General features: G+C 47.5%; 1 protein-coding gene and 1 long non-coding RNA gene across 2 annotated transcripts in view; one reads left to right on the forward strand and one right to left on the reverse strand.

Annotated features, from left to right (window-relative positions):
• igsf10 (immunoglobulin superfamily member 10) overlaps positions 1-16740 on the forward strand; it is a 23709-nt gene continuing 6969 nt past the window's right edge. The window contains exons 1-5 of the mRNA XM_033031830.1: positions 1-277; positions 356-485; positions 5069-5459; positions 6692-10858; positions 12713-13616. Coding sequence (XP_032887721.1) covers positions 66-277; positions 356-485; positions 5069-5459; positions 6692-10858; positions 12713-13616 — 5804 coding nt within the window. The 5' untranslated portion in view covers positions 1-65. The remainder of the gene's footprint in view (positions 278-355; positions 486-5068; positions 5460-6691; positions 10859-12712; positions 13617-16740) is intronic.
• The window catches only part of LOC116979897, a 16813-nt gene continuing 12081 nt past the window's right edge, over positions 12009-16740 (reverse strand). Inside the window, exons 2-3 of the long non-coding RNA XR_004413799.1 lie at positions 12464-12467; positions 12009-12043 (exon numbers count right to left, since the gene is read on the reverse strand). This is a non-coding gene — a long non-coding RNA (uncharacterized LOC116979897). The remainder of the gene's footprint in view (positions 12044-12463; positions 12468-16740) is intronic.

Genomic DNA, 16740 nt, shown 5'->3' on the forward strand with positions numbered 1-16740 from the left:
CAGGTCTGGGGTCCACTGACAGGAAACCTGTGGCATGTGACGACTATCCAAGGTCCTAAAAGAGGATGGCTGTGGTCAGTGGGCGAAGCCTCTCTTCCTGCTCTCCTCATTGGAGTCTACTGGTATTCCTGACTGTTTTCACCTGGTCTTGGAGCACCTGCCTTGCCTGTCCAAAACCATGTGCTTGCTACGTACCCACCGAGATCCACTGCACCTTCAGATACCTCAACGCCATTCCAGAAAGCATCCAAGCTCATGTGGAACGCATAAATTTGGGGTACGTTTGAATCATCTCCCTTTGTTAATCCTTGATCTGTTTGAATCTGGCACTAAAACTGTTTTTATTTTATTACAGTTACAATAACCTGATGAAGTTAACAAATGGCAGCTTTTCTGGCTTAAGACATCTCCAGTTGTTGATGCTTCATAGCAATAAGATCCAAGAGATACCAGACAATGCGTTCAAAGATCTGCAGAGTCTACAGGTAGGATGTCAGCATCCGATAGATGGTAGTGCTTTTCTCCAGTCCATTCCAGTGTTGGCAAGGCTGACACTTGTTACTTATCCAATCTTCGATCCCAAGAGGCCTGAACACTGGGAGATTGAGACCATTCAACAGTGATACTGCCATACATTTGTACACTAAGGATGCCAACGGATATGGGAATTGGTTAGAAATGGTGACGACATATAGGTTAATTCAGACTTTGTTCCCAAGAATCAACATGGCGAATCTTCTGTTCTTTGCTTCCTATCATAAGCTGGTATTTCGTTATGTCTAGAGACTGAGGCCATGTGCAGTAGTGCAGATAGACACAAAGTGCTGAAGTAACTCAGTGGGTTAGACAAGATCTCTGGGGGAAAATGATGAGTGATGTTTCGGTTCAGGACCCTTCTTTAGAAACATCACCCATCCTTTTCCTCCAGTGATACTGCCTGACCCATTGAATTACTCCAGCACCTAGTGTCTATCTTTGGTATAAACCAGCATTGCAGTTATTTTTTTATATAGTACTGCAGATATGGTCTCACCAGCAGTTTGTAACATTGCACCAAGACTTGGCTAATGTTGCACTCCATATCCATTGCAATGAAGACCAACATACCATGAGTTTTCCTAATTACTTTTCACATATGCATAGTGATTTATTTTGGATGTCATACACCAGGGCACCCATATTTCCTTTGTATTGTAATATTCTGTAGTGTCCCTCCAATTAAATAATAGTCTACATTCCCATTCTTCTTTCTAAAGCCACCTGCTTGATATGTTGCCACATTATGTTTCACCTTCCAACATCGTGCCCACTCTCTTAGGGACACAAAATGCTGGAGAAACTCAGCAGGTCAAGCAGCATCTCTGGAGAACATGGATAATGACAAGCATAGATTGCCTGACTCCAAGACTCTTTTTGTAGAAACAAGAAACTGTAGATGCTGCTTAATACACAAAATGACTCAAATTGCTGGAGTAACTCACAGGGTCAAACAGCATCCCTGGTGAACCATGGATAGGTTATGTTTTGGGTCGGGACCCTTCTTCAGACACCTTCAGGTGGAGACCCTTCTTCAGACATTCAGAGTCTGAAAAGGGGTCTCAACCTGAAACATCACCTATCCATTTTCTCCAGAGATGCTATGACCTGCTGTGTTACTCCAGCTCTTTGTTTCCTTTTGTGTATTAACCAGCATCTACAGTTCCGTGTGGCTACATTTAACCTATCTATATCCCTTTTTGACGGTAGACAAAAAGCTGGAGAAACTCAGCGGGCGAGGCAGCATCTATGGAGCAAAGGAATGGGTGACGTTTTGGGTGAAGAAGGGTCTCGACCCGAAACATCAACCTATTCCTTCGCTCCATAGATGGCCAAGCCAAGTGACTCTGTGTGTGCTGGTCCCAGACATGATGTGCAATCACGCATTAGAATTGCTCCACTCTTTTAAACCTCTACTCCAACAGATTTCCTTTATCATGTATCTGTACACTGTGAATGATTTTGTTTAGTTTAGTTTATTGCCACATGTACCGAGGTGCAGTGAAAAACTTTACCAGCTTTACCAGAAAAAACTGCTAACCAGCCACTGGAAAGACCATACAGGATTACAATTGACCCATCTACAGTGTACAGATACATGATAAAGGGAATAAAGTGAATAATGTTTAGTGCAAGATAAAGCCAGTAAAGTCTGATCAAAAATAGTCCGAAGTTCTCCAATGAGGTACATAGTAGTTCAGGACTGCTCTCTAGTTATTAGTAAGATGCTTCAGTTGCCTGATAACAGCTTTCCGCTGACTAATTAGCATGCAACCAAAGTTTTTCACTGTACCTCGGTACACCTGACAATAAACTAAACTAAATTAATAATTCCTACTTGCAAGTAGAAAAAATATATTCAAAAGGAAATAATGCCGTTTTGTCATGTTCGATTTTCTTTCATTCATTCATAAGAAGTATTATCCATGCCAAATTGCCCCTGAATGGAGAGGTTTACTGAGCAATATTGGAAGGCCTGGAATCAACTATCAGATAGTCTGTGTCAGAGTAGAGAATTTCCTCTCAAAATAGAGACTTAGTTGGGAAGTTAGGAACTCTGGTCATGTTGTCCTCATCATTAATAATCCTAGTTCTCATTCAAGATGCACTTAATTAAATATTTACATTCCACAGTGATACTGAAATGTATATATCTTGTTTATCAGTGCAGATATCTGGATTACAGTCAAATATCCACTGTTCTTGGCAAAGTGCACTATTCGTCTTCAGGAATAATTGTCTAAATGATTATGTTAAACTTCATTGATAGACCTGGGTGCATTATGTATTTAGTCAATAAATTATCTATTACCTGTACTCTTTTCTTTACATGGACATGAGGTTGTCAAATTACTGGTTATTATTGGAACTGCACTTAGCAAGACATAGTGAAACCAAGGGATGTACAAATGTGATACGTTCTTGACTGAAACAGGGACCACTTACAGTTTTGAAATTAGGCTGAGTGGGTGACTTTCAACTTTAGAGATACAGCGTAGAAACAGGCCCAGCGAGTCCACGCTGACCACCGATCAGCCTGTACATTAACCTACACACACTAGAGACAATTTTGTTCTTGCAACTTAATGAAACCAATTAACCTACAGTACATTTGCCAAACCAAGCTGTGTTTATTCAGTTAGAATACTTTTTCTGATGCATTGTAGATAATTGGTAAAGGTCATTGGAGGCTGAATTTCTTTAGTCTTAATTTATCGATACAGCGTGGAAGCAAGATCTTCAGCCCACTGAGTCCGTGCTGACCAACCATCACCCATACACTAGTTCTATCCCACATACAAGGGACAACTTACATAAACCAATTAACCTACAAACCTACACAACTTTGGAGTGTGGGAGGAAACCGGAGCACCCTGAGAAAACCCACACGGTCACTAGGGGAACATACAAATATGATTAAAGAAAGGGAAGGATTCTAAAACTGGTTGGACAAATCAAAAATGGGATAACTTAGAACTAGAGTCAACAGATAATCTATGGTCAGCGCGATTCTAGTTGCATGCAATTATTGGCTGATGCTACCCGTCAATTTGAAACAGGATTAACTAATCATTCATTGGGGGCATTGTAAATTAACCAGATTAAGATGACAGGGTAAAGATTTAACAGGAATCTGAGGGGCAACATTTTCACTCTGTGGGTGATAGGTATATGGAATTAGCTGCCAGAGGAGGCAGGTGAGGCAGGTACAATAAACACATTTAAAAGACTCTTGAATAGGTACATGGATAGGGAAATTTTAGAAAGATATGGACCAAATGTGGGCAAATGAAACTAGCTTAGATGGGGCACCTTGTTTGGCATGGACAAGTTGGGCTAGAGTTGGGCATGGACAAGTTGGGTTTCCATGCGTATGAGTCTATGACTCTAAGCACTATGAACATTGTACTTCCATCATCCATTTATCCAACCATCACACTTATACCAGAGACCTTCAGTAAGAGATTAGTTTAGTTTAGTTTAGTTTAGCTTAGTTTATTAGCATCTGTACCAACGTACAATGAAATCTTTTTTATTGCATGCTATCCAGTCAGTTGAAAGAATATACATGATTACAATCAAGCTGTCCACAGTGTACAGATACAGGATAAAATAAATAATGTTTAGTGCCAGATATAGTCCAGAAAGTTCAATTAAAGATAGTCCAAGGGTCTCCAAAGAGGTAGATGGTAGGTCATGAACGCTCTCTAGGTGATAGGATGGTTCAATTACCTGATAACAGCTGGGAAGAAACTGTCTCTGGATCTGGAGGTATGTGTTTTCAAACTTTTGTACCTCTTGCCTGAAGGGAGAGGGAAGATGAGGGAGCGACCAGGTGGGTGTGACTTCTCCATGATTATACTGGTGGCATTGTCGAGGCAGCGTGAAGTGTAGATCATAAGATCATAAGAGATAGGAGCAGAATTAGGCCATTCGGCCAATCAAGTCTGCCATTCAATCATTACTGATCTATCTCTCCCTCCTATCCCCATTCTCCTGCCTTCTCCCCATAACCTCTGACTCCTGTAGTAATCAAGAATCTATCTATCTCTATCTTGAATTTATCCACTGCCTTTGCTTCCACAGCCTTCTGTGGCAAAGAATTCCACAGCTCCATAGATGGAGTCAATCCTTGAATTATTTTATTTCCCTGTTTTAGTAGCTGAAATGCTCTCATCCAGTTCATCTGATAACATTGTTGAATTTTCTTTTAAAATCTTTGAATTACTGAGTATAGAAACATAGAAACTTTGAAATTAGGTGCAGGAGTAGGCCATTCGGCCCTTCGAGCCTGCACCGCCATTCAATATGATCATGGCTGATCATCCAACTCAGTATCCTGTACCTGCCTTCTCTCCATACCCCCATGATCCCTTTAGCCACAAGGGCCACATCTAACTCCCTCTTAAATATAGCCAATGAACTGGCCTCAACTACTTCTGTGGCAGAGAATTCCAGAGATTCACCACTCTCCATTGTTCCATAAACACCATTGATTGGATGATAACAACTTTATCTGTTGGTTTTACAGGTTCTGAAGATGAGTTACAACAAGGTGAAAACATTGAACCGCGAGGCTTTTCATGGTCTACGCAGCATAGTGCGGTTGCATATGGACCACAACAACATTGAATTCATTAACCCCGAGGCATTCTATGGGCTATCTACATTGAAGCTACTCCACTTAGAAGGAAACATGCTGCAAGAAATCCACCGAGATACATTTGTCACATTTCGCTTCAACCAGATCTTCAAAGTATCTTCAATAAAGCATCTTTATCTGTCAGAAAATGCGTTGACATCTATCCCTAGTGACCTGCTTTCTTACATCTCAGAAATTGAAAGTATTTACCTTCATGGCAACAAATGGTTTTGTGATTGTAACTTGAAGTGGTTAGCTGAACTCAATGAAAGGCTGCCAGGTATAGTCAGTCATTTATCTATTGCTATTTACCTGTTGTTATTTACCAACACTTAATCGACGTTAGATAATGTCACTGGTGACAAATACGATACCTTGCATTACATATTAACTCATTCAACAACTTTCTAATGTCAAAAGGACATGGATAGGACATGTTTGGAGGTATATGGACCAAACACAGGCAGGAGGGACTAGTGTAGCTGGGACATGTTGGCCGGTGTGGGTAAGTTGGGCCAAAGGGTTGATTGCGGCTGATCAGCCATGATCACATTGAATGGCAGTGCAAGCTCGAAGGGCTGAATGGCCTATCCCTGCACCTATTTTCTATGTTTCTATGAATGGCCTAATTCTACGACTATCCCTTATGACCTTATTTACACTCATTGCATGTATCTCTTCCCCCATTCCTACCAAACTCCTCAGATTCTCAAAGTACCCAAAGAAATATAGAAAATAAGGAATTTCACCCTGCACTTATCATATTTTCACAAATCTCATAAATTTGATTGCCAAGTAAGAATATAGGAGAGGACACATTGCACAGATAATTAATGTGGAGCAAAGAACTGCAGCTGCTGGTTTAAATCGAAATTAGACACAAAATGCTGGAGTAATTCAGCGGGACAGGCAGCATCTCTGAAGAGAAGGAATGGGTGACGTTTCGGGTCAAAACCTTTCTGCAGCCAGATAATTAATCTCCAATTGAAGAACTCAGCTGGTCGGGCAGCAGCTCTGGAGAAAAGGAATAGGTGATATTTCAGGTCAGAACCTTTCTTCAGACTGAAAGGTAGAGGTGTGGAGGGGGTAGGGGGGGACTAGAGGCAAGAAAAGGCCAGGAAACAAGGCTGGCAATAGATGACCACAGGAAGGGTGGAGTCCACAATAGTCCATTGTTGGATGGGTAAGATGTGCTAATGACAGGGATATAAGGATGATAGGTGACGTTTTGGGTCGGGACCCCATTTCAGAGTCTGAGTCTGGAGAAGGGTCCCTACCCAAAATGTCACCTATTCACGCTCTCCAGAGATACTGCCTGAGCTGCTGAGTTATGTTGTGTCCTTTTTTTTTGTAAACTACCATCTGCAATTCCTTGTTTCTACGTTCATTTCCAATTCTTTGCTTAATAATGAAATGAATAAGGACTTGCGGGAAATCTTTTCTTTGTAAACAGTTTGTTAACTGGAAAAAGCCTAAATTTCCCAGAATAACGCTGCACATTTTCTTTTACAGGTGTGCTTAAATGCAAGCGAGATCGCAACTACCCCAATGGCCAGATCTGTCCTGTGTGTGCTAATCCAAGTGTCTCTAAGGGCAAGGATATTTTACAGCTGCCTTCTTCCACGTTTGCTTGCATGCCATCAAAGATCCAGTCTCCCCTGAAGATCAGGAGCAGCGCTATGGAAGAAGAAGGGGACTATGCTCTCGGTCATGCCAAGGATTTCGTGGCACCGTTGGGTCAAATGAGTTTGAACATGAGCGACCAGTCGGGGAATGGGTGTGAAATAACCTGCAATGTACACAGGCCCGTGAAAACACCAGACGTAATGGTGGATCAGAAAGAAGACCATGTACTGCTCAATACATCCCTATCCACCTTCCTTCTTTGCTACGTTGATTACGAGAAGATCCAACGTCTATGGGGGATCCTAGCGATGTACACAGACTCACCACTAAAGCTGGAGCGGGATACCCTGCTGACTGAAACGCCATCCAAAAGCTACCTTTACAAACAGCCGCCAACCATGGACATGCACCATTTTACGGGTATACAGGCAGAGATCAGAGCTGAGCCTTCGTGGCTACTGCACAGTGAAATCACCCTGCAGCTGGACAGGAGCATGACAACCCTCAATGTCTTGCAGATCAAGTACCTCATAGACTTCCAGGTCACCTTCCAAGACTTGGAAGTGAAGCCAGGGAAAAACAGCTGGGTGATGATAAAGAGAGCAAGCAGTGTCAGGACTGAACATTTTGTGGTGATGGGTGGGACCGTGGAATTGGAATGCCAAGCCTTTGGTGACCCCAAGCCCATCAACGAATGGATTCTTCCAGATGGTAGCAAAGTCCGAGCGCCTTACAGCAGCGTGGACAGCCGGATTTCAGTCAGTGCAGATGGCAAGTTCAGGTTAAGCTTTGCTGACCTCTACGACACTGGCATCTACCACTGTGTCGGGACCAATTACCAAGATGCAGACGTGTTGAGTTTCAGGGTGACCATACTGGACCCCAGCGTTTCTGAGAAGGACATAAATGGACCTTACATTTCCAAATCGATTGGGGACTCCTTGCAGCTCCCATGCCAAGCCTCTGGAATTCCAAATGCAACAGTCAGATGGGTCCTTCCTGACCACAGGGTTTTAGATCGCACCACTACCAACAAGGAGATAACACCAAATGGGACGTTGATGATAAAGAAGCTGACGCTCAGAGACGGCGGCTATTACAGGTGTGTGGCTTCCAACCGCTATGGAGTTGATCTCCTGGCACTACAGGTGACGGTGTCCGGACCCGAGAAAGGAAGTGCTGAAAATAACGACGCGGCAGAGGACGGCTTAGGTTCAGGGGAGAGTGAGGAAGAGTCACTGGAGTTTGAAGAAACGGGGAGAATCCACAGCCAGTCTGCCACGGAGAACACGCCAGATGATAAACCAGACCAAGCCACCACTCCAGAACCCAGGACTCAGCCAACAACGGCAGCGGTGGCACCCAGGAGAAGAACCGGTGGCGGCAGGAGGTCCCGAACTCGCTGGCGGGCCAACCGGAGGACGTTGAAGCATCCCAGAAAAGTTGATCCCAAGCATTGGGCTGAGTATCTGGAAAGAGCCAGGAAGAACGCCGCAGCCAAGCCAACAACAACAACGCGAGGAATCACAGATAAACCTCAGGGGGGTTCCCAGGCATCTCCGGAGGGAAGGGAAGCGTCGGGAGACGACCAGGATAGCCCAGTGGACGAGGAATTCATCGCGGTGACCACCAGGCGGCCACGAGAGGTTCCAATCACATTGGTATCTCCTCGCATAAGGCCAAGGGGTCCCCATGCGAATGGAGCGCCAGTGGTGGCACAGTCTCCAATGCTGGTACAGACCACACCACCTAACGAAAGAGAGGCAACGTTTCCAATGAGCCAGGTGTCCACATACCCCAGTCTGCATCCTGTGCCTACAGATGCCATTGATAAAAGGAGACCGGGAGGTGTCAAAGCCCCAACTGTAACTCCCCAACAACCCAATGCTGAAGGGCAAATGACGTCCTCCGATGAAATTTTAGATCTTCGTGTTACCCATGCACCTTCCCCAGCCACAATGCGGATGCCCACGCCGGAGGCAGATATAATCCCACCAGGAGAACATACAACACAAGTGGAGGTCTCGAAAGGGGGGAGCCTGACCATCAGTGGCGTCCACCATCACCCTATGACCAGCAAAGACCATGGTCATCAAGTCCCGCTTGAACCCAGGCATAAAGCCACCACCTCCCCACCCCCCTTGCTATCCACCACTGTCAGCCACACTGTCACCGACGCCTCCGTTTCCAAACCAAAGCTTTGGGGACGAAGACGGAAACAGCCGTACAGGCGTCGATACGGCCGGCCTGGTGTTAACAAGCCCTGGTATAGCATCGTGAGACCGGGTCGGCGGAGACACGGCGGGTCTGCGATGACACAGTCACATCGCAACTCCGCTATCACCGAGGTCCCACTGCGATTCCCGTTCCCACTGTCCCCTCCCACACAGACTGAGATAGCACCGATGGAGAACGCCGAAGTTCCCCCTCAGCCACAGATCCAGCTTGGCAGAGGTTCCTTGGAGGAAGACGATCGGGCGATCAGTCCCGACAGCAACACACAAGCCCCCACTTGGAAAACCATAACACAACCCCCGGCGACCAGTCCAAGCACCAGCCCGAACCCAACCTTACTAGCTATCAAGAGACCTACAGAAAGCCCACCCCAAATGATCTACTCTTCAACATATACTCCAACCACTATGCAGCCTACCAGCCAGCCCCACAAAGCTGTTCGTGGAAAGATCCCTTGGGATAGGCTATTCGGGTTCAATAGTCAAAGGGATGTACTCCGGAGGCTTCGGAAACCCATGAAGGGTACCGGGCCTAAGCTTGTTACTCAAGGGACGTTCGTTCTGACCAAGCCGACTCTCCGAGATGTGGTGACCTCGGTGCCAATGGTAGAACCCACAGTACTCCCTCTCACCACCCCACGTACCCAAGACACCACCACCGGACAAACCACGCGGATTCCCGTTACCTCTGCCGGCGAGATTACAAGCACCATCCCCCCATCTACCGTTGGAACGGCGGCGGTCACTACAGAGACCACCCCCATCACAGTCACCACTACCCGGGCAACTCTCACCACCAGACAACGGGCGTTCTTCCGGCGCAGGAGACCGGGGAAACCCTTCGGTAGAACCAAGAGCCGATGGTTCTCGTCGAGGCCCACCTCCGGACGCAATCGCTCGGCGGCTGAGAACAGGAAGACAATACTAGACAGGACGAAAACTAGAGTGGCCGTGACTCCGACTGTTCCAGTAACCACCAAAGCGTCTCTTCCTGTTGCAGTAGAGACCAGCACTTGGAACATTGGCGCGCACTGGAGACGTTACCCTAAGACGGTTGTGACTACTGCACCCGCGATCCACTATGGTCCCAAGCCTCGGGTTCTATCAAGCCCACTAATTCAACCCATTGCAACCGTTCCAACAACCATACCATCGCCCACCGCTGAAGATGCCGGGACCACAACCACACTGGCTCCAACATACGCCGCCACCAAGATAAGTCGGTTGCCCAGAATCAGTAACAGAATTCGTCCTGTCACCCCAATATCTGGCACTTCCACGACCACCGCGCTGGTCACCGAATCAAGCGAGCGCCCCACCACTGCGGCTCCTACCTCTAGCCGCGCCCTGACCACCTTCCAACCCACCTCCAAGGCCGTTCCCAGATTCCGCATCACCTTACACAGGTTTGGCATCTCTCCGCCCCGCAGGCGCCCGCCGCCCATGCCCCCTGCTTTCGGGAAGGCCAATCCGCGGTGGGGAATGTCCCACGGCCGCATCTTCGGCTCAAGTTCAACAATCTCGCTGAGCTCTACAGAGGCGCCGAGTGAACATAGGGCGACCAGCCCCGCTCCAAACGTGGACCTTGAGAACGCCATAGAGGCCGGAGACAGCAGAGAGGACCTCTCCAGCGAGGCCGACCCTTCCTCGCCCAATGTTATCGCCGTGGATCCGCTGATAGGACAGCGGTCCTCAAAGCCGAGAATAGCCGATGGGACGGCAGCTAGTCTCACGGTGCTGGCCGATTCTGACGCTGTCCTGACTTGTGAGGCCTCCGGAAATCCCCACCCCGCCATTACATGGACAAAGATCTCAACGGGTAAGATTCTCGAGTGGTTTGGTGGCGCAGCGGATGAGGAGTGAGTGATCCAGTGATCTCAGAAATGCGCTTAGGCTGGACAGGTAGATGGATTAATGCGGGGGAATGTCTTGTGAATGCGTGTGCGAGTGTTCTAGTGATTGCAGTGGAAGGGTTTTGTGTCGCATTCAATCATCCACTCACTCACCCATTCACTTAGACCGACCAACGTCGGGCGGCACAATTGCTGCCTTACAGCGTCAGAGACCCGGGGTTGACTCCCGCTGCTGTCTGTACGGAGTGTGTGGGTTCTCCGCGTGGGTTTTCCCCGGGTGCTCAGGTTTCCTCCTCTGAAGACGTACAGGTTTGTAGGTTAATTGGCTTGGGTAAAATTGTAAATTGTCCCTAGTATTTAGGACATTGTTAGTGCACGGGATGATAACTGGTCGGCGCGATTCGGTGGGCCGAAGGGTCTGTTTCCGCGCTGTATTATCTAAAGTCTGAAGTCCAAACCCATTCAACCTATTCCGCACTGCTTGGACGAATCGCATGTTCGTTCAGTTGTTTGCATGTCACCGATTCGCTCCGTCACCCGTGTCCCCCCCCCCCCCCACCCCCCCCCCCCCACACACACACACACACACGTCCATTCACTCTCCCGAAAGCCTACAAAGTGGTGGAGTAATTCTACGGGTCAGGCAGCATCACTGGAGAACATGGAGAAGTGACTTTTCCGGTCGGGACCCTTCTTCGGACTGGGGTTCCTTGGTACGATTGATGTCGTAAGTCCATAAGTCATAGGACGACAGGAGGCGCAATGGGCTAAGTGTTCGGCTGGCGACCGGAAGGTAGCCGGTTCGAATCCCGCTTGGAGTGCATACTGTCGTTATGTCCTTGGGCAAGACACTTCACCCACCTTTGCCTGTGTGTGAATGTGTGTGAGTGATTGGTGGTGGTCGGAGGGGCCGTAGGCGCAGAATGGCAGCCACGCTTCCGTCAGTCTGCCCCAGGGCAGCTGTGGCTACAGAAGTAGCTTAACACCACCGAGTGTGACTGAGGAGTGAATTAATAATGCGATGTAAAGCGCCTTGAGTATTAGAAAGGCGCTATATAAATCCCATCCATTATTATTATTATTAGGAGCAGAATGAGCCATTGGGCCCACGAGGTAACTCCGACATTCAATCATGGCTGATCTATATCTCCCTCTCAATCCCATTCTCCTGCATTTCCCCCACAACCTTTGACAACTTTAGATGTCCTTTGGCTTTTAGTTTGCACCGTGGCATTTTCTATTTATTAAACCTCTTAAGCGCCTATCTTTTCCCTGAATACACACGATTTAGACCCATTTGGAAATTCTCAGAACACAACTACTTCCAGGGCCCGTGAAACTTATATTGGTCAAAATGCAATCCCCATTAAATGCTATGCTGCATATATTAGTGCCGTTATGTCGTTTGCACATTTTCTACAGTACAATTATTGATAATATCACTTACATAGAATAAAGAACACTTTTTCACTCACCCATTCACTTCTCGCACTCATTCATTTTATCACTCACCCATTCACTTCCACACTCATTCACCTTTTCGCTCCCCATTCACTTCGTCGTCCCCTCACTCACCTTCTCGCTCCCTCATTTACTCCCACGTTCACTCATCCATTTTCTCACTCACTCATTTTCTCACTCACTCATTCACTTCCTCGTCCACTCATTCACTTCACCACAAACTCATTTACCCCCTCACTCGAAGGGCCTGTTTTCAAGCTGTATGGCTCGCTAACGTTCCTAATGTGACGGTGAAATGAATGGATAGATTCTGTAGTGAACATTAAATTGTTTGAAGTGAATCTTTGTTTCTGTTGTAGGGGCAACGATCACTGTCAACGCCAAGCGAGGCAACAAATTCGAGGTATTTGCAAACGGTACCCTGTCCATTCAGAAGATCAAAGTTCAGGACCGCGGACAGTACCTCTGTACAGCCGAGAACCAGCACGGCTCCGATCGAATGCTGGTCACTTTATCTGTGCTGGCTCTCCCGTCCAAAATACTGGAGCCTCGAGTAAAGGACATCACCGTCCACTCGGGATACCCCGTGGAGATGAAGTGCAGGTCCCAGGGCCGTCCTTCACCGACCATCTCCTGGATGCTTTCCAACAAGACCATGGTGAAAAACAGCAGCCCGTTCAACGGGAGAATCTCGGTGCTGGCTGATGGCACACTCCGTATTAAAGCGGTGAGCGTGTACGACCAAGGTAGTTACAGGTGTATCGCCAGCAACCCCGCTGGGGTCCACACGGTGACGGTGCGGATACACGTGTTGGCGCATCCGCCCAGCATCTTTGAGGACAAACGGCAGACGATCAAGGCGCGGACCGGGGAGAACATCAGATTGCCATGTACCACCGAAGGCAACCCGCCGCCCTCCCTCCGCTGGCTGGTCTTCGACGGCACCGAAATCAAACCCTTGCAATTCATCAGCACCAAACTGTTCGTCTTCACCAACGGTACGCTTTACATCAAGTCGCTGAAACCGTCTGACAGCGGGAATTATGAGTGCGTGGCCACTAGCTCCAGCGGCTCAGAGAAGCGGGTCGTGAGCCTGATGGTGGAGCGACACCAGGAACGGCCCAAGATCCTCGCTGCTTCTCCCACCAAGAATAAATTGAACTATGGAGATAAGCTCCAGATTCACTGCTTGGCCGCGGGAGATCCGAAACCTCAAATCCTTTGGAGATTACCTTCCAAGATATTCGTGGATCAGTGGCACCGGTAAGAACACCCTGACTAACCTTCTGCGGCCACGGGTCTAGGCAGTTAACTCAACTCACTCGCCCCATCGGTTTCCACCTCTCCGATTGCCGAACTAGCTTGCCCCATCAATCCTCCAAAATCGGGTTAAAATTGAATTGAATAATTTCTCTTCCCATGGCTCCCGTTTCGGTTTATTTCATATCCTTCTTCGCTGGAGCACCACCAAGGCAGGGAAGGCGGTGGTCCACTATTTGAGCTCAATAGAACACCTAGCACAAACGTTTATACTTGTTCGGGACATGGAGTGTAAGAGTCGGGAAGTCATGTTATAGTTTTATAAGACTTTGGTGTGGCAGCATTTGGAATATTGTGTGTAGTTCTGATCGCCCCATTAGAGAAAGGATTGTGGAAGGTTTGGACTGGATACAGAAGTGGTTTACCAGAATGCTGCCTGCATTAAAGAACATTAGCTACAAGGACAGGTTGGACAAACTTGGATTGTTTTTTATGGAGAGTAGGAAGCTGAGGAGAGTTCTGATGGAAGTCTATAAAATTATGAAAGGCATAGACAGAGAGGATGGTCAGCAACCTATTCCCAGGAAACGTCAAAGACTAGAGGGCACAGCTTTAAGATGAGAGTGCAAAGTTTAAAGGAGATGTATGGTGCAGGGGTTTTACACTGTGGGCGGTGGTGCCTGGAATGCGTTTCCAGGGGTGATGGGGGGGGGGGGGGGGGGCAGATACAACAGTGGCATATGAGAGACTTTTAGTTAGGCACTTGGACATGCAAGGAATGGAGGGATATGGATCACGTGCAGGCAGATAACTTTAGTTAGATTTGGAGGTAGACAAAAATGCTGGTAAAACTCAGCGGGTGAGGCAGCATCTATGGAGCGAAGGAAATGGGCAAAGTTTCGGGCCGAGACCCTTCTTCAGACTGATGTGGGGGTGGAGGGAGCAGGAAGAAGAAAGGAAGAGGCGGAGACAGTGGGCTGTGGGAGAGCTGGGAAGGGGAAGGGAAAGAAGGAGAAAGCAGGGACTACCTAAAATTAGAGAAGCCAATGTTCATACTGCTGGGGTGTAAACTACCCAAGCAAAATATGAGGTGCTGCTCCTCCAATTTACGGTGGGCCTCGCTCTGGCCATGGAGGAGGCCCAGGACAGAAAGGTCAGATTCGGAATGGGAGGGGGAGTTGAACTGCTGAGCCACCGGGAGATCAGGTTGGTTATTGCAAACCGAGCAGAGGTGTTCGGCGAAGCGATCGGCAAGCCTACGCTTGGTCTCACCGATGTAGAGCAGCCGACACCTAGAGCAGCGGATGCAATAGATTAGGTTGGAGGAGGTGCAGGTGAACCTCTGCCACATCTGGAAAGACTGCTTAGGTCCTTGGATGGTAAAGCTACAAGTGTAGCATTTCCTGCGGTTGCAAGGGAAAGTGCCAGGAGAGGGGGTGGTTTGGGTGGGGACGAATTTACCAGGGAGTTACGGAGGAAGCGGTCTCTGCGGAAAGCCGAAAGGGGAGGAGATAGGAACATGTGGCCAGTGGTGGGATCCTGTTGGAGGTGGCGAATATGTCGGAGGATTACTTGTTGTATATGACGGCTGGTGGGGTGGAAGGTGAGGACAAGGGGGACTCTGCTCTTGTTACGAGTGGGGGGGATGGGGAGTGAGAGCAGAGTTACGGGGTATAGAAGAGACCCTGGTGAGAGCATCATCTATAGTAGAAGAGGGGAGCCCCTGTTCCCTAAATAATGAGGACATCTCCGATGCCCTAGTTTGGAACACCTCATCCTGGGTGCAGATGCGGCATAGCGGAGGAATTGGGAGTAGGGGATGTCCTTACAGGAAGCAGGGTGGGAAGATTTTAGGCACAGACATTGTGGGCCTAAGGGCCTGTTCCTCTATTGCACTGTTCCATATTCTATACTCTATGTACATTTATCTGGATTATTTCCTGAGATCAACATTTGTGGTGAGAGTATAGACACAAAATGCTGGAGTAACTCAGTGGGACAGGCAGCATCTCTGGAGAGAAGGAATGGGCGACGTTTCAGGCTGAGAGGCTGCTCTCTGCCTCAACGATAAAGTATTGTGCAGTGATAGGGCCTTACACTAGTAAACTCATCACATGGAAAAGTTAAACCCTCTCCATCAGCCACTCCTCACAAATCAATTGAAATATACCTGATCAAGCCAGCTGACACAAATTGAAAGTTTCAGAAACATTCGATAACCTGTTAAAGATATTTATATTGCAGTTGTACAAGGTGTGGTGAGGCTGCAATAGGAGTGCTGTGTTTACTTTTGCTCACCTTGCTATAGGAAAAACACCATTAAGCTGAAAGGAGTGCAGAGAGGATATATATGAGGATAGTTGCAGGACTGAGCTACAGGGAGGCATTGTGCAATCTAGGACTTTATTCCTTGGAGTGCAGGAGGCTGAGGGGTGATCCTATTAAAGGCGTATAAAATCATGAGGATGAACAGACTTTTATGCAGTCTTTTACCCAGGGCAGGGACGTTAAGAACCAGAGGACATAGGTTTATGGTGAGAGGGGAAAGATTTAATAGAAACCTTTTAAAGGGGCAACCTTTTCACACAGAGGGCTGTGCATATATGGAACAAGGTGCCAGAGGAAGTGGTTGAGACAGGTACAATAACAACATTCAAGCCATATTTGGATAAGCACATGGATAGGAAATGTTAGAGGGATATGGGTCCAGAGGAAGCAAATTAAACTTGCATAGTTGGGCACCTTGGATGGCATGGATGAGATGGACCAAAGGACCAGTTTCAATGCTTATTGAGAAATGCAGCGGGCCAGGCAGCATCTCTGGAGAACATGGATAGGTGACATTTTAGGTCGTTACTCTCCTTCAGATGGCTGTATGCTGTATGACTCTATTTTGCTACCATCAGAAAATAAACTATTTGAAAGTGCCCAAGGAGGTAATTGAAGCAAGGAATATCCCAATGTTTTAGAAACAGTTGGGCAGGTACATGGATAGGACAGGTTTGGAGGGATATGGGCCAAAAGCGGGCAGGTGGGACTAGTGTAGCTGGGACATGTTGGACGGTGTGGGCAAGTTGGGCCAAAGGGTCTGTTTCCACACTGTATGACTCTATGTATTAATGAGAAA

The sequence above is a fragment of the Amblyraja radiata genome, chromosome 13 (assembly GCF_010909765.2).
Source record: "Amblyraja radiata isolate CabotCenter1 chromosome 13, sAmbRad1.1.pri, whole genome shotgun sequence".
Lineage (NCBI taxonomy): Eukaryota > Metazoa > Chordata > Chondrichthyes > Rajiformes > Rajidae > Amblyraja > Amblyraja radiata.